Source organism: Dipodomys merriami, unplaced genomic scaffold (assembly GCF_024711535.1).
Source record: "Dipodomys merriami isolate MVZ:Mamm:240054 unplaced genomic scaffold, mDipMer1.0.p SCAF_36, whole genome shotgun sequence".
NCBI classification, from domain to species: Eukaryota; Metazoa; Chordata; class Mammalia; order Rodentia; family Heteromyidae; genus Dipodomys; species Dipodomys merriami.
In genome coordinates this window covers 4600863-4626580 of record NW_027205159.1, presented here as the reverse complement: position 1 = coordinate 4626580, position 25718 = coordinate 4600863, and the positions used below count along the sequence as shown (strand labels likewise).

The 25718-nt window shown below is 41.0% G+C and overlaps 1 protein-coding gene across 1 annotated transcript; it reads left to right on the top strand.

Moving 5' to 3' along the window:
- The first annotated feature begins 716 nt into the window (after positions 1–716).
- Mfsd9 (major facilitator superfamily domain containing 9) lies at positions 717–25127 on the top strand. The gene is made up of 6 exons (XM_069988612.1): positions 717–917; positions 6118–6205; positions 8742–8785; positions 13833–13962; positions 17209–17418; positions 22056–25127. The coding sequence occupies exons 1-6, from the start codon at positions 753–755 to the stop codon at positions 22835–22837; spliced, it is 1419 nt and encodes a 472-aa protein (XP_069844713.1). The 5' UTR covers positions 717–752; the 3' UTR covers positions 22838–25127.
- Positions 25128–25718: the final 591 nt, after the last annotated feature.

The window sequence follows — 25718 nt, the reverse complement described above, 5'->3', positions numbered from 1 at the left end:
TTAGTGGTATAACTCTGTTCACTTGGGGGTAAATCAAGTCAGGGTTTGAGATACCAGTTGTAGGATTTCTTCTGTCATAAAGCTAAATAATATTCTGGTAGGCTTTCTGTTCCCCATCTACCATACTACAGTAAATTAGCCACAAATATCCCTGCAGGACTAGGGATCCCAATTACTGCTGTATCTCCTGAATAAAACAGGCATTCCTAACTATACTTAATTGTTAATTAACTATAGTTAAGTGTAGTATCGCCTATCATGGGATAGTACCTAGTGACAATTAACTATGATTCTGATAGGTGACTTACACACAGTATTTGGTATCCCTCATCCACTTAATTCCTTTCATTGCAGTCAGAATACAACCCCCAATCTCTGCCGTGGCCCTTTTAGGTCCTGTGTGATCCCGTGTCTTTGCCTACCTCTCTGATCTCCACTTGTTCAGAAAGTTTCTCTGAGACTGAGACACACGGAAACCCTCAGACTCCAAATCATCTCTTCCTCCCGCTTTTCTGACACAGCCCAGATGTTCAAAGACTTGAACACTCGCTAGTCTGCGCGTGTGCACAGTCTTTTCTGCAGGGGTCAGGATTGACGCACGCGCTGGGCGTGGCTAGCGTGCCGGGGCGTGGCTGGCGCGTCGGGGGTGTGGCTGGCGCGCCGGAGGCGTGGCTGGCGCGTCGGAGGCGTGGCTAGAGCTGGGGACGTTCCCAGGGGCTGCAGCGGCGTCTTCGCTGCGCGCCTGCGCAGGTATGGAGCAGGAGGGTCGTCTGCGCCCCAGCTCGGCTCCTGGGCTGGCCCCAGCGATCCCCGAGCCGCAGCAGAAGCCACGTCCAGGAGCGGCAATGCGGGATCCGGGGTTCATTGCGGTCCGAGCCCGCAGCTTCCTGTTCCGTGTCTACTTGGTGGGCTTTTTGGTGAGTACGGCTGCTGGAGCGGGAGAGTCGGACACCCCCTCCATCCAGGACTTAGGACCGAGACCGAGCCGTGATTTCTTCAAGCCCCGGGTTTTGCAAAGTTCAGCCAGGACTAGGTGCTTTAGTCTGACCGCTCCTTACCCTTGGACCCTCCTCCTACCCTCTCCCCCCTCTCCTAACCGAGAGGGTTTGGCTCCGTGTGCTAGCCCCTCTTGGACGGGTCTTCTGGAGCTAAGTGCTGTGGCAGGTGCAGGACCCACAGCCTAGGCTCCAGAGAAAGCCTAACTTCGTGGTGCCTCTCCCCCAGCTCAGGGGTAGGGAAAATTGCCCACCTGGATAGAATTAGACACATTTTCGTTTGAGTTCCCGGTGGACTTGATTCTTGGAAGAAAAAAAATAAAAGGAAATTACAATGCACTGGAAACAGTACATCTTTCTTTAGGTGGAATGTTTATATCTTGCACGGCAGTTTTGTTTCATTATACTGGCGTGTGTGTGTGTGTGTGTGTGTGTGTGTGTGTGTGTGTGTGTGTGTGTGTGTGTGTCCATCCGTGTCCTAGTTCGGTCCAGAAGTGGTCAGTTCCCATGTATAATGAAAACCTTCGGAAGGATGAGTGTGCTGTAGTCATTCATTCAGCCCTTAATGTTCATGGAACTTTTCAACAACTGCCATGTGGAAGGTGTTGTAGACCTCCAATATTGTAATAGTTCCTGGTTCCTCAAAATGTGGAACATTTATGTTCATAATTTTGGACCATGAAATCCCCAGGGACCCTGATCTACCTCCTCAGTCTTCCCCTTCCCACTCTAAATCATAATCAATAGCATTGATTATGAGCACACCTAGGTTGGAAAAAATACCTGGTAGGATTTGCTTTTGGAGAAGGTGCTGACTAGTTGAAATGTCCATAGGAGGAGGCCTTTGCAGATAGACTGATAACACTTGACCTTGGCAAAAATGAATTGACTATTTTGTGTACTACTACTTCTCCCAGGGTGGTGCTGTACTAACAGTAAGAGTTAGGAAGCCAAGCCAGATAGGACATCCTCAGGTAGGACCGGAGCACAGAGTCAGTTTTAATCCCCTTCTCTTTGTAACATATGCAACAGTTGGCAACACTTTGCTGGTGAATTAATAGTTGTTAAGATCCTGAAGCATGCCACGTGCTGGTGGTAGCTCACACCTCTAATCCTAGCTACTTAGGAGGCTGAGATGTGAGAATCGCAGTTCAAAGCCAGTATGAGACTCTTATCTCTAACCTCCATAAAGCTGGTTGTGGAACTGTGGCTCAAGTGGTAGAGCACTAGCCTTGAGAAAAAAAAAAAAAACGCTTAGGAACAATACCCTGGCTTTGAGTTCAAGCCCCAGGACTGACACAAACAAAAATGATCCTGAAGCACCAAATGTCTATTCCTAGACCCAGGTAAGATGGAGAGAGGGCAACTTCTTAAAGACATCTTAGTCTCTAGTTAGCTTTTCACCTTGGTCCTCCTTCCCTGTTTCCCCAGCCCCACCTTTCATGCTTTTGACTCTAGAGCCTGACATGCCTTCAGACTTCTCATCCTGGAATTGTCTCTTCCACTTTGCAGTGTAAGCACCCAGAATTCAAAGAAAATGAATGTGGTTGGGTATTTCAGACTTAGAAAAGTGTTGATCTGTCAACTACCTTCTGATAGTAGATTCTGCCTACTACTGGTAGAATCTCATTGTAGATCCTTGCCCCACTCTTACTCCAGCCTTACCTAGTTCTGTCAGATGAAATCTCAAACATCATTTAGACAGAGAGCTGTTTTCATTTATGAAAATAAAATAGAACAGTGCCCAAATTATTCATTATGCTCAGCCTTCTGAAGCAGATTTGCATATTGGCAGCCTTTTATATGTTTTTGAATACTGGCCACACAGCAAGTTTAATATAGCAAGTCTGATATAAAATTTAATAATTTTAACAATATATTCAAGACAATCATCAAGCATTTAATATCTTCGGGGGAAAATGTATGATCTTCCCAAAGTAGGGTTGTGTATGTGTGTGTGTGTGTGTGTGTGTGTGTGTGTGTGTGTGTGTGTGTGTGTTTGTGTCTGTGTCTGTGTCTGTGTCTGTTGTGTGTCTGTGTGTGTGTGTGTGATGGTCCTAGGGCTTGAACCCAGAGCCTGGGCTTTGTCTCTGAGCTTTTGTACTCAAGGCTAGCAATCTACCACTTGACCCACAGCTCTACTTCTAGTCTTTTGGTGGCTAATTAGAGATAGCGTCTCATTCCTACTCAGGCTGATTGAACTGAAAATCTTAGCCTAGTGAGTAGCTAGCATTACAGGTCTGATCCACTGAGCCCTGCTAGGGAATTTCTTTTTTATGGAAAATATTTTTTAAAGCTTTAAGATGTATGTAGTTGTGTGCAACTTTGAAGGAACTAATCTCTCCTTGTTAGATAACATCTAAGGAATATTATACACAACTTATTTACTACTTTGATATATTTAGACATGTAAAGATCCCCTAAGACTCTTGGGAAAATGGTTTCTTATTGGGAGAGGAAGGAAAGTAGACTAACAAAGTCATTTGACAAGTATCTTGGCTTTACCTTTCAGATTTTAAGTTGTTTCAACTAGGGACAGCTAAGATGACCCTCTTAGCTTGCTAAGAGGGTCCAAGATCTATGTTTTCACCCCCTTCTTTTCTCTAAGTAGCTGTTTAGATTTCTCTTTAGTTCCACTGGCTTTCAGCCCACAAACCAAACAGCAGTGGGGTTCCTTCCCTGAGAAAGGTCTTGATATCTTTTAGTATATTCGTCAGTTTTCAGTGATGATGAAACAAATTGTTGTTTGGCTTGTCCCATCTTACTGGACTTTCTTATGAATGACTTCAAGACTAGAGCCAGTTCCACATAAAATATGTTCTAAGAGATGGTGGTTTTAAAGAAGCTATGGATTAAAAAAGATAAAGGGATTACCTATTATAGAAAAGGAAAAGAATTTAGAACCGAGCTTCCTGATGGAAAATAACAGTCTTGCCATCCTCTGTGGAAGAAGATAGTATTTTCAGACTCACAAAGTATTAAACTAAAAACCAATCATCAGCTATTGCTGGTGAATGTCTATTTATCTTATCTTTTTAGATCTCACCCTATTGACATACATATTTGCATCATTATTTAGAATAACCATTTGAGTGTTGAGGATTTTAATGTTTTTAATAACATTGAGTTTCCTTTTCTGGAAGATCCAGAAGACTTGGTAGGTGTCTACTGCACTGTGAGTTTTTAGGTGATAAACCCCAGGAGACTGACAAAGCAGAGCTGGCAGTTAGGCCCGAAGCCATTGTCTTAGAAACTTAAACACATTTTAAGTCATTTTAAACATGAAATAATAAACATTAGTTCTAGGAATTAGATATTTGACTGTTGAAAGAAGTGACCAGATGAAAGGACCAACAAAGGAGGTACAAGTTCATATTTGAGTACATAGCTACCAAGCTGGCAAGGGGAGCAAAAGAATAAACTCTGAGACTAAAGAAAACGTTCATGAAGCCAGGCACCAGTGGCTCATGCCTGTAATCCTAGCTACCTGGAAGGTGAAGATGTGAGGATCACAGTTCAAAGGCAGTCCAGGCATGAGAAAGTCCATGAGACTCTTATCTCTCACCACCATAAAGCTGGATGTAGAACTGTGGTTCAAGTGGTGGAGCACCATCCTTGAGCAGAAAAAGCTCAGGGATAGCACCCAGGCCCTGAGTTTAAACCCCAGGTGCGGCACAAAAACAACAACAACAAAAGATGTTTTTGTATATGTTCTTCCTTTCAACTCAGTGAAGTTCATAAGCCCTATGAATAAAAAACTGTATGTGTACAATATGTCTTTCTTCTCCTAAAACAGTTCCAACAAAACACTGTGAAGAATGAGGATGCAACCTAAAGGAAAAGTGAATAAATATTAGTGGTTTTATGAATTCACAATACCAGAGGAAAAAAAAAAGGATTTGTATTTACCCAGGAGCTCAAGAAAAGCGATGCTATGTTTGAATGTGTCGCCCCTTTTTTATGTCACTAAATGCCATCAAAGATCTATCAGGCAGTTGTCTCTACACATGACAGCACTCAGGACTTGGTAACATTTTCTCAGGGCACATATTTTGCACGTGGTAGAGAGAACTGCTTGATCTCACAGCCTGTACCTTTTCAGTTACTCAGCTGCAAAACACTGGCCTTGTCTCCCATCAGCAGCTTCTGCCCCTCCTGTGTTCCTAAGGCTTTCTTCTCATGATACCTTGTGACACCATAAACTACAGGTTCCGGCACATTATTTGCTTTCTCTTACTCCAAATCAATTTGTATCTTTACATCAATACTGTTTCACCAAAGAATATGAAATCTCTCTCTACTTGCTATTTCATAATAGTGTGGGTTATTTACTCTGTGGCTTGAACTCAGGGCTTTTCACTCACTCTTGCTTACTTGGACTTGGCTTTTTCACTCAAGTCTTGAGCTCTACCACTTGAGCCATGTCTCCATTTGAGAATTTTTTTTTTTTTTGGGTCCGGTCGTGGGGCCTGAACTCTGGGCCTGGGCACTGTCCCTCAGCTCTTCAGCTCAAGGCTAGCGCTCTACCACTTGAGCCACAGTGCCTCTTCTGGCTGTTTTTTTTCTGCTTATGTGGTGCTGAGGAATCCAACCCAGGGCCTCAAGCATGCAAGGCAAGCGCTCTACCACTGAGCCACCTTCCCAGCCCCTCCATTTGAGAATTTTTACGGATTAATTCAAGATAAGAGTCTCACAGACTTTTCCGCCCAAGCTGGCTTTGAACCATAATCCTCAGCTCTCTGTCTTCTGAGTACCTAGGGTTACAGGCGTGAGACACCATTGTCCAGCTTGTATGTTTGAATTTGTATTATGGGAGGAACTTCCAGTGTCTATCTCCTGTGAATGTGAAAGGTAAATTACAAAAAAGCTAAAAGTAAAACTTACCCTAGGTTAGGGTAATCCAAACATTTATGTGTGACCACTATTACAAGGTATACTATTCCGATTCCCTCGTAAGACTTCAACCTGATTAGACTTACAAACTCTGAAATACAATTATTATACTTGTTTTCTTAGGAGTGGAGGTAGGTATTTTATGTTTGAAACTGTTTTGTAATGTGAGCATCACTACTTCAAGAAATTCTGCAGTTACTAATGCAGACACTTGTTTGTTTGACCTTAGGACTTGTTTGGTGTCAGCATGGTTGTCCCTTTACTTAGCCTTCATGCCAAGTCCCTTGGTGCAAGTCCCATCGTTGCAGGAATAATAGGTAAGTGGCTAATGCTGCCCAATTATAGAGCACTGAGGTTTACATTCCCTGAACTAAGTGCCCCACGTGACTCCATCTTTAGTCAAGTATCCAAAGGGAAGTGAGAAATGAAACAAAGTGAATTGATAGAATATTGATAAATAAACCTGGAGCAAATATAGTTCTTCTTTTCTTTGCCTGCCGGTGTTCAGGAAAGTAATGAAGTGTGGATGTTATCTCCACATCCCAGGCTGTCAGTGATGCCACTGGTATTTAGTGGGATTCTCCACGGAGTCACTTGTGTACATTAAAGAGAGCTCTATATTCTCCAGCCTACAGGAGGAACCAGTTACCTAATGTGAAAGATAAAGACACAGTCTACAAAAGTCCCACCTGGGAAGAAAGGATTTAGGCGAGCCTTAGCATATTCATTTCAAGCTTCCTGCTCCACACTTATGCAGGAAGTCTATTATCTTTCTCTGCCTGTACAACATAAAAATTCCATCCAGACATGGTTGATTTATGAAGGTGTCAGGGGTTGGGATTTAGTTCCATGATTAATGAGATATCCTTAAGACCAGCAGTCCTTAGACAGTTGCAAGTTCAACAAGTGAATGTTTGGGGACAATTTTTTGTGCACAACCTTTGTTAAGTCCTATTCTGTGTCGTGATTGGTATTTCCCTTGCAAAATATACTTTGAATTATACTGTACCATCTAAAAGTATATAGATTGAGAGCAAAATAATGACCAGTTGCTGGGCGCTGGTGGCTCACGCCTGTAATCCTAGCTACTCAGGAGGCTGAGATCTGGGGATCGTGAAGCCAGCCCAGGCAGGAAAGTCCATGAGACTTTTTTTTTCTTTTGTCAGTCATGGGGCCTGAACTGTGGGCCTGCACCCTGTCCCTCAGCTCTGCAGCTCAGAGCTAGCACTTTACCATTTGAGCCACAGCACCACTTCCAGCTTTTTATGCTTATGTGGTGCTGAGGAATCGAACCCAGGGCCTCATGCATGCAAGGCAAACACTCTAACACTGAGCCACCTTCCCAGCCCCCGTGAACTCTTATCTCCAATAAACCACTAGAAAACCAGAAGTGGCACTGTGGCTCAAGAGGTAGAGCGATCGCCTTGAGCTGAAGAGCGCAAGGACAGTGCCCAAGCCCAGAGTTCAAACCCTACAACCAACAATAATAATAATAATAATAATAATAATGACCATTTTATTTTTATCCCAGAGAAAAGCAGATATTGCTATATGGCCAAAGTCCTTCAAAGTAGTTCTTAAATGATCTAGGAATTATTTAAAAGAGAGGAATACTTTGTTAATGAAAATATAGAAGTAGCAGAATCTTATTTATCACTTGTTGAAAATAAAGAAACATGTAAACTTAAATTTAAAGTGGAAGAAGGAAAGGAAGGAAGGAATAAAAAGAAGGAAAGGAGGGAGGGAAGGAGGGAGGAAGGGAAGGAAGGAAGGAAGGAAGGAGATGGCTGAATTGAAAATTACACAAATGAAGAATTCAGACAAGAACTTTTAAATGTCCCTATCAAGCAATCAGTCATTGGAGAAGTCATCCAATGATTGCTTCTTCATAATAGTGATTAGAAAAGATGGTATCTTAGAATCTTTTCAATCCAAATGGACTTCATATGTATGAATATATGTTCAAATACATATATCATGAATAAACACTTCATACATATAGTCTGTCTATGATTTAGACAAATAATACATGTAACTTTAAGGCATATAGATTTTTAAGGAAAGGAAGAGACTTGTTACATAATAATGTAAGAGCTCTGTAAACCTTGAAGTTTTTAAATAAAATTGAAGCACAATGTTATAGTGTGCATTTTCTTTTTTGTTGCCATTATTTTTCTTAAATGTAGTTTATGGATGTATTTGTGTATACACACACAATTTATATATATTTATATACATTTGTGCAGATGTGTTTGTGTACCTTATTTCATGCATACATTCTTTTCTGTTTTTCTTCAAGACAGGATTTCACTATGTAGCCCAGGCTGACCCAGCACTTGAGATCTTCCTTAACCTCCTGTGCTTAGATTACAGGTGTGCACCACATACTCAACTGTTAGTGCATATTGGTTGTGTAAAGTAATGGTTTCATCATAACATTTCTATGTATGTATGCTCTGTACTCGGATCATATTCACCCCACTATTGCTGTTCTTAATTTTTCTGTGATGCTGATTTCTCCTCGCCTTAGTGTGTTCTTTCTAACATTAGAAGAAAGGCTTCACAGTTCTCACATAACAGAAAAAGCTGCCTCTCAGAGTCTCCCGGTTGACCCTTGCTTTTATTTTCTTCGTACCTTCAATGTTACTTTCAAATACTTTTATTTTAAAAGGTATTACTATAATTCTCTTCCAATTTACGTAAAAGATGTAAAGAAATTTCCTTTTCTGAAAATGGCCTCTTCCCTATAATCCTTTTCCAATTTCTAACTTATTGTTACCATACTTATTTTTGTGACAGTTCTAGCTGCTTTTACTGACATTGGCTTTTTCGGTTTTTTTTTTTTTTGGGCAGGCTCCTCCTATGGCATTTTACAACTCTTTTCTAGCACATTTATGGTAAGTTACCTTCCATCTGGAAAGAACATAATTGTATATGTATTAAGATCATCCCATAAAATTGAAGATGTCAACAATTAGAAATGTCAGTAACTAGAAATAGTGTTGCTAGATTGTTAAATCAAGTGAAATATCCTCTGTCTTTTTTTGTTCAGTGGCTTGTTCTGAGGGCAGCACACTGAGTCACTGATAGATCTTGGATGAGAATAATTTGTGTGTGTGTGTGTGTGTGTATGTGTGTGTGTGTGTGTGTGTGTGTGTGTGTGTGTGTGTGTGTGTGTGCGTGTGCATGCGCGCATGTGCATGTGCGGGTGCATGCACTAGTACTAAAGTTTGAACCCTGGGCCTTCAACTCTCATTTTGTTTTTCTGCTCAAGGCTGGTACTCTACCACTTGAGCCACACCTATACTTCTGACTTCTTAGTGTTTGGAAATAAGACTCTCATGGACTTTCTTGCCTTCCAACCATGATCCTCAGATGTCAGCCTCCTGAGTAACTAGGATTACAGGCATAAGCCACTAACACCTGGAGAGAATAAGTTTTAAATTGTAACATGCTCTTCCTTTGTACTGGAGAGGGAAAAAAGTAGGAACAAAAGATACTACTGGCTTTATTATTTGTTTAACTTAATTGGTGATGATTTTATCCATTTACATTTCTAAGATTCTGGGTGGTGTTCTGCACCTTGAACTAAATGCTTTCTTATTTATCAGACCTATATGAATAGATGGACCATTGGAGTGGTCTGTTGGTCGATTGTATATCTATAGCATGGAGTAGATAGGTCCAAGGATCTGGCCACTCACTACTTCTGTCCACTTGAAACTGAGAGACCTTCAACTGCTCTTCTTCTCTATTCCTTTCACAGTCTCCTGTGGCCGCTCTGGTCTTGAGACCTCAGTGACCAGGAGTCAGAGCATCTCAGTAGGAGTGTCCATCTGCTGTCAAAGATTAATGATGGGTGACTGGTCTACATAATTCTGGGCAGCTTCACGTTCAGTGACTATAATGTAGATATTCCATACCTGTATTTTCCCAGAATTGCTGCCTTATAAAATATATTTGTAAAAAGAAATTCAGATTCAATAATGCAATCTTTTTAATTAACATGTTAATTGTATAGGGAATTTTATTGTGGCATTTATATTTATATAAAATTCTGTATAAAAATATATATATAAGTAAATGTATATTTTATATATATATATATATATATTTACCATAGCTACCATCACTCTCCTTCATCCTGTCCCCTCTTTTAAAAGAATTTCAACTGATTCTACACAATGAACTCTTAAATGAACAAATAGGTACTCCTTTAGATTTTTTAAAGTCTTTACGATATTATACTTGCATAATAATCCCAATTTTTGTCTCATTGAAACTTTGTATTTCTTTTTCATCTAGGAGGAATTTCTGTTTCATGGAGTTTAAATAATCACCTAATCTCTACATCCAGACCCTGATCCATGTTTTGTTGGGGGGTTTTTTGTTTGTTTTTTTCTAAAAGCCATCTGCCATTGCTTTATTGGTATAAGAAGCATTGAAGGTGTGACTTAGTGGTGGAGTGTGTACATGAGATCCTGGGTTCAATCCTCAGTACCCTCCTAAGCATATATATATATATATATATATATATATATATATATATATATATATATATATGGATGACTAAAGTCCAGTTAAGCTGAAGAGAACTACACTTACTAGCAGAATGTGTATTTCATATACTTGTGAAAAATGATGTGTACTGTGTCTCAGCAAAGACCTTTTCTGTTTCATTTGAAACACACTCTCTGAGTGGTTGATGTATATATTACATGTAGGCCAGAGTGCATGTTGATCATGCTGGACTTTCTGACCTCCCTCCCTCTGAACCCTGGACTCCTTAGATAAAAGCTAGGCATGACTGATTGATTGATTTCTGTCACTACTATATGATGGGCATTTTATGAGTGTGAATTTTTTTTTTGGGGTCCGGTCGTGGGGCCTGAACTCTGGGCCTGGGCGCTGTCCCTCAGCTCTTCAGCTCAAGGCTAGCGCTCTCCCACTTGAGCCACAGCGCCACTTCCGGCTTTTTTCTTTTTGCTTATGTGGTGCTGAGGAATCGAACCCAGGGCCTCAGGCATGCAAGGCAAGCGCTCTACCACTGAGCCACCTTCCCAGCCCCTGAATGAATTTTTATTGCAAACTCTGACCTTACTCTTGTTCTCAAATTGTTCCTTTCTATAGTTTGGTTGTTTGTTTTGCTTACAACCTGTAGCTGGAGTTTAATGAAAAGTTCCCCTAGAAATTCTTCAGATAGAAAAAATACCTAATTAATATTCCCTCCCTAGCTAAATATTTATTCCAAGTTTTGTAAGAACCTGTTCTGTTAACTTTGGTTATTTTTTTTCAGAGTATATGTCTTTTCATAAAAATGATTAGGGTTATGAAGTGCTTATTGTATTTCAGGTCCTGTTCTAAGTGCTTACATTACTTAATCCTCATTGTAACCAGTGTCAGGGTGGTTATAGATCTTTTAAAAGGGTCATTTACTGTACCCTCTGGTGTATTGACACCTGGTTTTGACCCCCTTAGGCATCAAATATTGAGGGGAGTCTAATCTGAGGCAGATAGAATTCCCATTTTATAGATAGGCAAACTGAATCTTAGAGAGATGGATGACTACGTTTTAGGTTGTGTTGGCATATTGGATGACAGGTGTTCAGAGTTGAATTCAGACAGCTTGGCTCAGGGCCCAGAGCATGACTACCATGTTATACCACTGTGTAGTGAAGACTAGTAACTAGAAGCCCAAAGATGCTGAACTGAGAAAGATGGGGAAGAGGAGTGATTCTAAAATCTACTGAGATGGAAATTTGGGAAAGCAATAATGACTTGTAGAAGGATAACCACATTTTGGAAAATTTTACCCTCAGAACAGCTGATAAAAGAACTTGAGAAAGTGACAGCTTTTATCCTTATGTAGGGAGAGCTTTTAGATCCCTAAGAGAATAAATACCAGCAATAATTAAGAATGGGCATGAACAAGTATGGTTGGTTATTAGCAAGGAAGGCCGGGCAGGCAGCGTTTCCATGGTAAGTTGGAAAGTGTAGGGAAATGTGGCTTTTCACTGAGACAGGAAGAGAATGGGAGGTGGTCTCAGTCACCTCCCAGACAAAGTCTCAGCCAGAACTGAGACCAACACTTCGCTTAGGAGCTGTGAGTTATCAGGGGTCATACAGCACCAATGACCTTGTCCTTGACTCTTTTCAGACAGTGTTTCATTGCTGTTATAATAATTAACAAGCTTTGTTTTAAGACAATTACACTTTCTTCAAACAAAGCTTCACTTTGAACCTCAGTATGTAAAGTGGGTCAAAGTGAAGGTTCTCTGGTTGAGCTGGAAATAATGGTAACAAAATACCTTCCAGAAGTAATTAGAAAAAGTGAAGTTTGCCGCACCCAAGACTATTCTGAGTTGCCACAAGAAGACTAGGCCCCGGAAATCTATCCTCTTGGCTGTCTAGTATCTAGCGTCCTGGGGAGTTCTCAATCAGGAAGAAGGGAATGAGGAGGAGAAAAAGGCTGACTTAGCCACCATAGCCCCCCCTCTAAAGGATATTCTCAGATGCTCACCTGGTGGCTTCCTGTACTCCTAGGTCTCATTTTCAGCATTTAAGCAAAGCTTGTTTTTGTCTCACCTGAGTGTGCTGCTATCCGATGTGGAGAATATCTTAGTAAAGAGTAAGCTGCAAGAGTGGGCTGGGGGCCTGCTCCTTGCTGTCTTCCATCCCAACAGTATCTTGTTACCCACCCTGGGGCATGTCAGGACTCCAGGCAGCACCCCTTCACCTCTTTGTGCCCTCTGTCTTCCACATGGACCCTGCTTGCTTCGTTCTTCCCTTAGGTGCTTCTCAGCTTCTGCTTCCAGTGGGCTCTGCTTTTGTCTCCCTGCCTAGTGGGTACCACTGAGAGGTAGCCTTCCTTGCAGAGCAAGTTTCATTCTGACCCACCGCGGTCTCACCAATCCTGATTTGATCAAGGAATGATGTAGAAGGGAGTCTGTGCCAGGTCAGACTCCCAGGTACGGGCATTACAACTGTCAGGTCCATCAGGCTGCTTGCTGCTCTGGAGAAAATATGAGTAGTGTGCACAGATGAACATGTGAGAAGCATACCACTCCAGAGTTTCTGCATAGCAGACTTTAAAACCTCAGTAAGGCCAAAATAATTAACTAATAATTAGTTTAATACATTCCACTTAACAAACTTGTGGATTTTTTTGCAGATATGTTCAATATTAGTTAGAATATATAGAAACAGACTGAGTTACGCTGCTATGGGATTGTAGATCTTTCTAGAAAGTGCATACCAATGCATGAATATGCCTATCTTTTGAGCAAAAAGTTCCAGTATTCCCACTTTATTTTAGGGCTTGTTCAAGGACATTCACAGGAAGTTGGCTGTGAGGGTACTTATTATGGCATTATTTATGCTTTTGACAAATTGAAAAGAACCCCCAAAAACCTAAAATATATAGATTCTAATTATTAGAACATGAGATATGATTTAAAAAATGGTAAAAACCGAAAAACTGTCATATTGAAATTATACTGGTAAGTAAAAAGCAAGTTTTTTTTAAAAAAAAAACAGTATTAGATGACTGTTTTCTTAAAATATCCAGTGTGAAAGTTTAGGATCATGAGGTGCTTTTTTAAATTCTTCATTTTGTTTTTTATTATTTTCTGAATTTCTCAACAACAAACATAGTTTCTGACTTTAATTATATATAATGGTAATAAAGAAAAACCTGAGACTTTATATCTCATCTAGATCTTGGGTCTCTCCATCTAATTCTGAGCTACCAGATCATCAGGTTTTGTTTTGGAGACAGGGATAACAATGTGATTCTCCCACTCACATTGTGGTATGATCAGAGAAAGTAACTTCTCTGGCAGTTGGTGCAACATTCAAGCATCTAAGGATCCTACATGAGTCATGCTGCATTGGGCACTCACATGGTGGTGGTCATTGCAGGTTTCTATTTCTTATTTTTTTCAGGGCTGCTGGAGTGATGTAGTTGGAAGACGAGTCTCGTTGTTGGTGTGCATTTTGTTCAGTGCCCTGGGGTATCTCCTTCTTGGAGTTTCTACCAATGTCTTCCTGCTTGCCCTGGCTAGAGTCCCTGTGGGTAAGTTCTGTGCTGTGTGTGTGTGTGTGTGTGTGTGTGTGTGTGTGTGTGTGTGTGTGTGTGTGTGTGTGTGTGTGTGTGTGTGTGTGTGTGTGTGTGTGTGTGTGTGTGTGTGTGTGTGTGTGTGTGTGTGTGTGTGTGTGTGTGTTTTCATTGAAAATAACCCTCTCATTCTAGAGTCCCTGTGGGTAAGTTCTGTGCTGTGTGTGTGTGTGTGTGTGTGTGTGTGTGTGTTTTCATTGAAAATAACCCTCTCATTCTACACATAAACCTATCCCTGTGTGTGTGTGTGTGTGTGTGTGTGTGTGTTTTCATTGAAAATAAACCTCTCATTCTACACATAAACCTATCCCTGCTTGACATTGCCTTTCTGATGAGACCTTACGTACAGATGTATAACCGAACACAGTATAGCTCTTAGCATTGACAGACACTCTGCTGACTTGTTTAAAGCTACAAACCTTGAACTTGACAGAGTCCAGAATCCCCCAAAGACTGTCAGTGTCCAACACTTGCTACCACGGTGACAAGTCATCCTTTGACTTTTCACTCAGATTGAAAGAATGTTTTATATGTCTGGCCAGGACTACGATTAGCAGGCCTTCTCTGTGACCTTTTAGTTTTTATAACAGGGCTTCATGTTATACAATTTTCTTGTAGCCATTAGCTTTCTTGTAGTGTTCTGGAAATCTGGCTGCTGGTTAGGGGAAGGGAGAACCTAAAGTTACAATAGAACAGTTAATGAATTGGTTTTCTTTTAAGCTTGACTATTTATAACATTTTAACTCATTTTTTTGTTTTTCTTTGCATTTACTGAAAGAGTTTTCCTATTCTTGGAAATATCACCCTTAGGTATCCGATGGGTAGGTAGCTTTTATTCCCTCCTTGTATTTTTTTTTTTTAAATTGTGAGACTACCGTACAGAGGAGTTACAATTACATGGGCAAGATAACGAGTACATTTCTTATCAAGCATTGTTGCCTACTTTTTGTTTCCCCTTTCCATCCCTTCACGTACTTCCCCCCCCCAATCCTTCCCCCACCTCCCACCAAAGTTGTAAAGTTCATTTTTCGACATAATGACTTGTACATCTCATTGTTGCAATGGGTCCACCTGTATCCCTAGTTAAACGATTTGTTTTTTCCCTTCCCCTCCACAAATTATACCAACATCAAATACAGTGAAAGCATGGGTTATACTGTTGGGGAGGGACATACAAAGCAACATAGAAATCATCTTATAAATATGTTAGAAACAATTGCATGAAAGGAAAAAAAAACACCTTGTATTTTTTTTAAGCAACACTTTTCAGTGTTTCTTTTTTTACCTATTAGAGTATGGACAGACTTTGCTACTGTGATCCACAAGTCTGCAGCACTGGACAACAGCCCACATTCAGTTAAACTGCTTGTTCTAAATTAACACCACACATAAATGTAGATTCATGCTAAATCATTTAACATACCATCAGTGAACTGCTCATTTGAAATTTTCATACCATATTTATGACATGTATATTTACCCTGAAAATCCGTTACATTCACCTGCCAAAATCTATATTGTATGTTTTTATGTTGACTAAAAATGCTCTACAGAGTCTTGGCTTAAATGTACCTAATGATCCTAACAAACTCTATTACCATGTATGATCTACAATTAATAGCATTCCATGCACCTCTGATATTGGATGTAGAATGTGTTCCTGATTTGGCTGGTGATGTATTTTTCTGTAGTACTAACCTCCTGTACCCCATCATCAGTGGTATGTACTTTTCCTAATTCCATAGAAAACTGATGAGGGAGATGAATGAGAGCATAGTTTTGTTACAAAATGGATAGAGATAGATGGTGATGATTAAACTGTTTTTGTTTAGTGTGAAATGAGTCTAGTCTAAGGGGTAATAGTTCAGTCATATGGACATCCCTGCCAACAGGGGGAGCTATACATAAAATTTCCTCCTAGCCCATGTGACCTTCATGATGTTTGGAGGTCCATGAACAAGATGGAGTCTGGAGTAGTTCTAGTATTCTGCTGCACAAACTCCGTTGTAAATTCTGATCCTCTGTCCTGAATATTAGTCCCTGACTTGGACTGCGCCTAAGCTGGTTTTGCACTTACAACCTGTTAAATGATAAGAATTCTCATCTAGGCTGTTCACAGGCTACTCTTTCCATGGTCTTCTTTCCCAACATGTATAAGGTGAATCCCACATAGATGTGTCAAAGAAAAATCACACTGTTCCTGTAAGACCTCTGGGGAATCATCTTCCAGCCTGGCCCTTTCTCATGTTTAAGCAAACACATCTAGGAAGAGTGAGTGATTTTTCCTAATTCTAAAAGAGTTTGGCTATCTGGCAAATGCACACTAGTTTTTAGACAGAGCTAGGAAGAGACCCAGGAGTAATTTGGCAGAGCAAGACATGCAGTGTGGTGCTGTGCAGTGTGCTGTTGTTTATAAGAATGGGTGCAATAGCCACTGTAGCACATCCCAGTTCAGCTTGTGTCGAATTCTTGCTCTTTGTTGATCAAAATCACAAACAGCCTGTTTCCATAGTCTATCAACTTTATACAAACATATGTGTCCCCTAACTGGTTATTGGGTGGGGGGTCAAATATATCCCCAGGAACCAGGAATACTACAGAAGCAAGCCACGGCTCTCAGGCAGTTTGTTCAACAAATCTGTGAGCATCTTTCAATTAGAAAGCAGTTGGTATGGGTCGAGTGATTCTGCCCATGCCCTATCCTCTATTTCTCCCCATAGCTTTTATCACCTTCTAATATATACTCTATATTTACCCCAAATGAAAACTAAGGCTGTGTGAAGGCAGGCATAGCTGTCTTTGGTTGGTTTTTATTTTTTGCTTTCTTGACCTTAGTTTGTTGCTTTTACCCTAAGTTCACTGTCAATGTTAGATGTACAGTAGACATGCTGTTCATCAAGTGAGTGGATAAAGAATAATAACTCATATCCATGGAGAAGCTATCATGATTGCAGCTGAGTGACAGAGAGTATCTTGACAAGAGGCAGGCAGGCTGCAAGATTCGGGACATGCTAGTAGATACAAGGTGACCTAGCATAGCTATGACACTAGCCCAAGAGTCCAGTTATAGTGGGGGTGGGTTCTTCAGTCTTTAGTGGTTCAAAGAAAATGTAGGTCAGAGCTCCCTCTCGGACAGTTAGGATCACAAGGGAGGTGCTTTTGCTGTGGAAAAAGTTACAGACTTTGTTTCTTTTTCCCTTGCAGGGATTTTTAAACACACACTCTCCATCTCCAGGGCTCTCCTTTCTGATCTGGTTGCAGAGAAGGAGCGGCCACTTGTGCTGGGACAGTTCAATACAGCTTCTAGCATGGGCTTCATCTTGGGCCCCATGGTTGGTGGGTATCTCACTGAATTAGATGGTGGATTCTATCTTACAGCCTTCACCTGTTTCTCAGTCTTCCTTCTCAATGCTGGTAAGTTGACATTTAAGCATGACTAATCTACTTATAAGGAGAAAGATTCATTGATCAAAAGTGAAAGTCAGCCAGGTGTGGGTAGCTTACACCTATAGTGCTCACTCTTCAGGAGGTTGAGATCCAAGGGTCTCAATTGCAAGCCAGCCTGGACAGGAAAGCTTGTAAGGCTTTTATCCCCAATTAGCCACCAAAAAGCCAGAAGTAGACCTATGGCTCAAGTGGCAGGCCACTAGCCTTGAGCAAAAGAGCTCACAGACAGTGCTCAGTCCCTGAGTTCAAGTGTCCCCTCTCCTCCCCCCCCCCCCCCCCACACACACTTTTCTGGTATTCTCCAAAGTTGCTGAACCAGTTTTTATTTCCTACAGTTCTATGCCAGGGCTGTCTTCCCTCTCCATCCTCACTATCACTTACATATTTTGTTTTAAAATAAGAACCTTTCTAACAAGGATGAGAGGTAACATGTGATTGTGTTTTAACTTGTATTTTCTTGATTTTTAGTGAGGTTGAATACACCTTTTGGCCATGCGTTATTCTACTCTATTCTAATCTTTTGCACATGTTTTTGTTTGCTTTCTTTTTTTGTTTGTTTGGGGTTTTTTTTTGTTATTGATGTGTGGGACTATCTGCATATTTTGGATATTAATTATTAGGTATTAGATTTACAAATAACTTCCATTCAAACACTGTCTTTTCATTTCAGTGATGATTTCCTTTGCTGCACAGTAGCTTTTAAATTTGGTGGACTTCTTATATCTGTTTATGCTTTTATTATCTGTGTGTTGACTCTCCTATCTAAGAACTCATTGTGAAGGCTAACTTTAAACTTCTTTCTTCCTTTAGAAACTTCTTTTAGAAGTTTTACAGTCTTAGGGTTTGTGTTTGCATTTAATCTATTTTGAGTTCATTTTTTATATGGTCTAAAGTAAGACTGTGCTTCATCATGATGTATATTCTCAGCTATAATTTAAATGAAAAGAGCGGCTTTTGTTATGAAAGTGTTGATTGAAAATTTTAATAATATTATATATATAATAATGTATATATATACACATATATATACTGTTATATATATAATATAATATAATAACAAAAGACTATACCACCCCTGCCACAAACTCTGCAGTGGCTTCCCATCCTGGTAAAAGACAAATGTCATGCCACCGCAAGGGGATGGAAGGCTCCACCCACTCTCCACTCTGCCAAGTGCCTTCCTGGTCTGCCTCACATATGCCAGGCTGACTTTCAAAGATGGCATTATACTGACTCATTTCTCTGCCTGTACTGGCTCACTGATTTCCCATCATTCAATTCTCAAATTTGCTTCCTATCCTCTCTCTGGTCATTCAGCCTAAAATAGTTCACTTTTTTACAGTACTTCTGAAATTTTATTATCTTACTTTGTAAGACTTTATCTCTAAGTATTCTATTTGGTCTCCCTGCTCTACATATAATCACATGCACACACACACACACACACACAGAGTAAGCATACACACGCAGAGTAAGCTATCTGATTTTGCCAGATCTGCACAGAATAGGCCAGACCCATAGCAGGTGGTCCATACTACTCAATGAATGAAAGAATACCTTCTGAGCTGTGGGCTTCTTGTATTCAGGCCAGTTGGTCAAAGCCCATTTCTTCCTCTTTGCACAGAGGACTAGGCATGGCCAGTCCTTGGGTAAATAACTTTGTAAACAGGAAAACTCATACTGTTCAGCTTCCTGTATACTTAATTCTACTTCACTGCAACTTGGACTCTTCAAAATGAAGACATGATGTTGAACAGTGAATTTCATGTTGTGTTAGGATATCAGATTCAGGAACTAAAATTTATGAGTTTAATCTCTGTTTTCAGTGGATCTCATTACAATTTTCTTCAAGTATAACCTCAGTCAAAAGAGCAAGCCTGATGTATGGGAGTAAAATCTAGATAAAATTACTTCAAACACAGGATCAATGGGTGCAGCCAGTATCTTCACATAAAAAGAATGGCATGTGAATGGGACATCACTGAAAGGTGAAAATGAGCATATCAGCAAACAATTACTATGGAGTTCTACAGTAGTTTTGATTTTCTGGGGTAGTGCTGCTTAATATTTGCCCTACCTCAAGCCTTTGAGTAGATGTTGTCTCTTAGTAATCCACTACTGAATAGTTGTTGGTGTTCCCCACTCCAATGGCTGAAAGTAATAGGGATTTACTTTTTCCTCTTAAGAAATCTAGATGGAGGCAGGCTTCAACTGTTCAGGGCTGGACCTCAGATGAGCTCAGAGGCTGCCATCCAGTGCAGCCAATAGAATGTAAAGCTGTTTACTCCTTCTAGTTTGCCATCTTTGCTCTGATCTGCCACTTTGCTTGAGAAAGCTTTTTCACATCATTTTTCTCTTTTAAGTTCTGACCTTCTGGTTAAGAATGCAAACTTGAGGCTCTTGCAGACTGAAGTTCAGTTCTTACCTTGCTCATTTTTATCCATAATATAGGGTAACAAAATAATTCATAGCCCTTTCGTGAGAACCATAAGAGAGCTGAGTGTATAGCTCAGTGAGAGAATGCTTGCCTAGAATTCACAAGGTCCTCAGTTCTATTCCCAGCACTACAAAGCAAAAAATTAAATAAAGCAAAATAAAAGCCAGTGCCGGGCGCTGGTGGCTCACGCCTGTAATCCTAGGTACTCAGGAGGCTGAGAGCTGAGGATTGTGGTTCAAAGCCAGCCCGGGCAGGAGAGACCATGAGACTCCTATCTCCAATAAAACCACCAGAAAACCGGAAGTGGCGCTGTAGCTCAAGTGGTAGAGTGCTGGCCTTGAGCTGAAGAGCTGAGGGACAGCGCCCAAGCCCAGAGTTCAAGCCCCACGACCGACCAAAATAAATAAATAAATAAATAAAAGCCAGTAACAATAGCACAGCAACAATAAACTGGAAGAACTTTAAATATAAGCAGTTTACCTGAGTGCCATGAGCACTCACAGGATAGTAGCTGGTATTTACTGACACCATCTACTACTCTTGATTTTTATCCCGTCAGCAACCATTTTTCCATTGTTTTTGTTGTTGTTGTTGTTATGGTTGTCAGTTGTGGAGCTTGAACTCAGTGCCTGGGCACTGTCCCCAAGCTCTTTTGCTCAAGGCTAACAGTCTACCACTTTGAGCCACAATGCCACTTCTGATTTTTGAGTGGTTAGTTTAGAAGATAAGAGTCTCACGGGGACTTTTCTGCCCGGGCTGGCTTTGAACCGAAATCCTCAGAGCTCAGCCTCTTGGGTAACTAGGATTACAGGCTTGAGCCACAACCTCCTCAAGATTCTGTGAAGTGTCCAAGGGCCCTTTTGAAAATATGGATAGATAAAACATTCACATCTGTGTTCTGTTTGGGTCAGTTTTCTGTCATAAACTTGTTTGTGACTGACACTCCTATTTTTTTTTTTAAGTTTTTGTTGGTTGTGGGGCTTGAACTCTGGACCTGGGCACTGTCCCTCAGCCCTTTAGCTCAAGGTGAGCACTCTGCCACTTGAGCCACAGCGCCACTTATGGTTTTCTGGTGGTAAATTGGAGATAAGAGTCTCATGGACTTTCCTGCCAGGCTAGCTTTGAACAATGATCCTCAGATCTCAGCCTCCTGAGTAGCTAGGATTACAGGCATGAGCCACCAGCTCCTGGCTTGTGTCTGATACTCTTATACAATATTTGGAAAAACCACCTACACAAATGAGGTTGCTGAAAATAATATGACACACAATCGAATAACCATGACATAGAACAAATATAGCAGAGACAGAACATTTCAATCATGGGGGTTGAGTAGGGGTGGGATTTATCTGGGTGGTGGTCAAACCTACTTCATTGAGGCGAGCAGTCATGATCTGTGAGAACAGTGTCCCCTGTAGTCCTGATGAAGGGAGAGTCCAAGCAGGTGTTAATTATTGATGGTCATTGCTAGCAAGGCCCCTGTCTACTCCCAAGCCAAGGCTACATATAGCAGCTCATGCCTCCTCCAACATGGCCATTTCACTGTAATCCAATGACTATTTACTTGTTTGGACCTCTTTTATATGCATTTTTTCTTGGGACAGGACTTGTGTAGGACAAGAATCTTTGTCTTCTTTGTTAATGTATGCCTAGTGTTTAATACAGAGCTTGGCTCTTAAGAAGAACTCTGTAAATAATGGATGAAATGGATGAATGGATGGAATGATATATGGCTAATGGATGGATGGATGGTGAATGTTTGGATAGATGATGGATGGTGAATGGATGGATAATTGGGCAGATGATAGATCAGTAGTGAATTAGAAAGTTGATGAGGAATTCAAGTGTAAATGTATTTATCAGAGTTTCATAATGAAGTGGTGGGTTATAGTAAACCATTGCAAGATTTTGAGCTGAGGAGAAAGTGGTTGTATTGTATATAGTTTGGGTGTTTTTAATAAAGGTAAAAGCCATCCGTTGCTACACTTGTTAGGTCATAGAAGATCTATGGAAATGGTGGAAAAACTGAGATAAAAAGAAAGCATAGATTAGTAAATGTGCAGAAATACAGATTAGTAGTCTGTGCACCTAACTGCTTGATCCCCTGTGATATCTAGGAATTCAATCCATCTGGCACACTTTGACAGGTCTTGCACCATCTTAACAGGTCTCGTTTGGTTATTGCCTTGGAGTGAAACAAAACTCAACAGTTCAACGAATGGCCTGAGATTGAATAAGAAACACACACTGTTGGGAAAGCTATTACAAGGAACAGCCCCCATCCCAATGGCTACCACGAATGAACAGCCTGCTAAGCAGCCCCGGCTTCAAGTCCCGTCAGTCTTGCAGGACATGCGGACTCTGCTGTTTTCTGAAATGTGGCACATATTTCTCGTGCGCTTGCTCATGGGTGTGGCCGTCATGCTGTACTATAGTAACTATGTCTTGGCCCTGGAAGATCGCTTTGGGGTGCAGCCCAAGACCACAGGATACCTCATCAGTTATAGCAGCGCCCTGGGGGCCCTGGCTGGATTCACCCTGGGGCCCATCCTCAGTCTGTACAAGCACAACTCACACAGGGTCCTGCTCCACTCAAGCACTCTCACCTGTATGCTGTTGCTACTCTACGCCACGGCCCACACCATGGCTGTGGTTGTCTTCTCCTCCACACTTCTGTCTTTCTCCACCGCCATCGGCAGGACCTGTGTCACCGATCTCCAGTTGAGCATGGGTGGCACCCAGGCCAGTGGCACTGTCATTGGCTTGGGGCAGTCTGTGACAGCTGTAGCCAGAATCATTGCTCCTCTTCTCTCAGGAGTGGCCCAGGTAGTCAGCCCCTGTGGTCCCCCCATCCTAGGGGGTGCCTTAGCCATGGTGGCAATTTTCTTAATGTCACTAAACACACCTCACTGTAGTGGTGACAGGAGTGGTAAATTAAAGCATGAGTAGGATGGATGGGGACAGCATAAAGAAACCAAGTTGGAGGTGTGGAAATCAGGGACAAAGGCCATAACTACAAGAGCATTTCAGAAAGAGTGGGTGGAAACAGTGCCCCGGAGGGTGTGCTCAGCCCTCAGCTGTGCAGTTATGCCTGTGGGACCATCAACAGTGACAGTGACCCATAGAAAAGTCACAATTAGAGCAGCTTTACTAGCAGGGACCATATTTATGATTTACCTAAAAGGCCCTTCCTCTTGTCCAAGCCACCAAAGGGAAGAAAGCTGCCATCGAAAAGAGAGGGAAATGGTGGAATGACAAGCCATGATATTAGAAGGAGAGAAGAAGTAAAATGTTGTTTAACTAAAATATTAGCATAGCGTACAATCATGTGCTGATCACCCAGAGCCTGGATTACTGGCTACACCCATAAAACTAAGGGAAAAGGGATTCTCATGTCAGAATCCTAGGGATTGATGAAGCTGATTTTATTAAAACCAGCCTGGAGCTTTCTCAGAGCTGGTGAAAAAAAACATCAGACACCAGCCTCACTGTTCCCTGCCAGTGATTCACTGGCCAACGAATCTGGTGTTTTAAGTACCAGAGAGACTTAGTAGTAGAGACTTCAAGATTTAGTAATTTTGATGGAAATAAAAGCCAGAGGCTTGGCTAGTTTTATTAATTACTAGCTGAATTTGTCTGTTACAATCATACGTTCAATCACAATTTGTTACTCTTTCTTTGTTCTTGGGATCATTCTTGGGCCTGATGCCTATCTTCTTGCAAACTGCTCCCTCTGCAGTTAAGACATAACACTGCTCGCTGTGAAACCAACAGTCTGGCATTCTGTGGTTCTAGTGTCCATAAACTCTGATGATGCAAAGTCCAGAAATATTTTTAAGTTAAATATTTTTAGCAGAGCAAGGGCCAAGTGAGAAGCCATAATAGAAGAACTTGAGTCTACAGAGTTTTTTTTATCTTTTTCATTTTAATTTTGTTTATGAGGAGGACCATCTTGGACGGTGGGGGAAGAGTTTTGGTGTGCCTCTTACTCCTTGTCTAAACTGTCTAATAGGACTCATGGGAGAGGCCCAGTAGAAGGGTTACACAGGCTCATAGGGATTCAAGACCTGGGAAACCTCCTGTACATGCAAGTACTTTGACTGTTAATAAAACCTTACTTAAGGGCCTCTCTTTTCCTAACATTCCCTCTAACTCTTATTTAGTCCACTAGAATATTATTTTTTCAGCTGAACACACAGAATCATAAATGATGTTTTTTGTGCATTAATTTGTCATAACTTGAATTATTTTTTATAAATCAGAAGAAGTAACTCCAAAGTTTTGAATGTTGTAGGATCAACTCAGATAGTTGTAGCAAGTGAAAGTGTGTTTTAACTAGGCAGCAGTGGCTCATACCTATAATCCTACCTACTTGGTAGGCTGATATCTGCAGGATCATGGTTTAAAGCCAACCTAAACATAAAAGTCCAAAAAAACTCTATTCTCAAAATAACCAGCAAAAAGCCAGGCTGGAGGTATGGCTCAAATGTTAGAGAGCCAGCTGAGTTTGTATATATGTTTTAGGAGATCATCCTTTCTCCTCTTTGGTGGCAAGAAAGATAATTACATTTTCAGTACAAATTATATTTGGGAACTTGTACTCATTGTGAAGTGTTTCTGAAGATACTAAAAAAAAAGTGAAATGACCTTGTTTTTAAGGAACACTGAATGTCAGGGAAATTAGCCTGCCAAGGATGGCAAATAATCAAGGATTCATGCACTGGAGTAAAATTTCAGAATAGTTTCTCCAAAGATGCTCTTTCCTTCGCACTCAGAAATGTGTGATTTTCTGAGAAGTTCTTAAAACAACCCTTCTTATATTTTTAAAATCATTGCTCTTTATGTTTTAAGTTACATGAATATTATAAACCTGAGGATTTATTATTAATAAGATATAAAAATATGGAAAACCAAAGATTTTAGTATATAGACTCAGGAAGCATTTTTGTTATAATGTACTAGTGATATAAGAAGATCTTTTTACATTTCTTCCTACATGACTAAGTTCTGACTGGCCACATGGTGGTCTAGGGACTGGCAATTTCAACATTGCCTGGGAGCTGGTTATGTGTGCAGACACTTAAGCCCTTGCCTGCACAGGCCTGCTAAGGACCATTTAAATAAGATGAATAGCTGATTTGCTGGTGCCATAAAGTTTGAGACTGCTAGCCTAATGAATGATATTTATATTGTCTGTGGAATAAATGATCTCAGGGAAATTAAATCTGCTCTATTAATATCTGTGTTGTTTTGTTCTTTAAATTCACTCGGGTCACTTCCATAACCCTTTCCAAAGATGAGCTACATGAAACTGTCATATTAGTCAAAAATACCTTCATATAACTTAGCTTGCTTAGTATGTTGACGAAAGTGAAAGCAATCCTTTCCAACATCATCACCCTTCATGTGGCAGTGCTGAGCAGAATGGTTTGTAAGTGCTGTGGCACAGAGCAGGGAGTTCAAGGTTTCAAACACATGGCTTTTCCCAGAGCAGAAAGGGATCCTTTGTGCTGACATCCAAAGGATGAGTAAAAGTCTGGCAACAGGGTGTGTCTGGCCATGGGAATGACTCACTGCAAGGCTCCAGACCTAGGCTAGATGACCTGGAGAATGAAGTGTGCAAGGGTTACACTAAAGGAGCTTGGAATTCATTGGTTCTCTACCCTGTAAGCCCAAGAGCTCAGGAACCAGAAGCATGGGCCCTAGGTGTTTGTGTACAAACACCGTAGAACAATCACCGGGGTACCTCCAGAAGGGGTTCATTCACCATTCAGGGGACTGAGATCATAATAGGTTAAGGGGAAAAATGAAAATGCATGTTATGTGAAGA

Bases quoted from the DNA above. Each gene is read 5' to 3' on its own strand.
- Mfsd9 (XM_069988612.1), top strand. From the start codon at position 753: ATGGAGCAGGAGGGTCGTCTGCGCCCCAGCTCGGCTCCTGGGCTGGCC. The intron at 6,206-8,741 runs GTAAGTGGCTAA...TTTTTTGGGCAG, and splicing joins CATCGTTGCAGGAATAATAG to GCTCCTCCTATGGCATTTTA. The intron at 13,963-17,208 runs GTAAGTTCTGTG...TTTCCCTTGCAG, and splicing joins CCTGGCTAGAGTCCCTGTGG to GGATTTTTAAACACACACTC.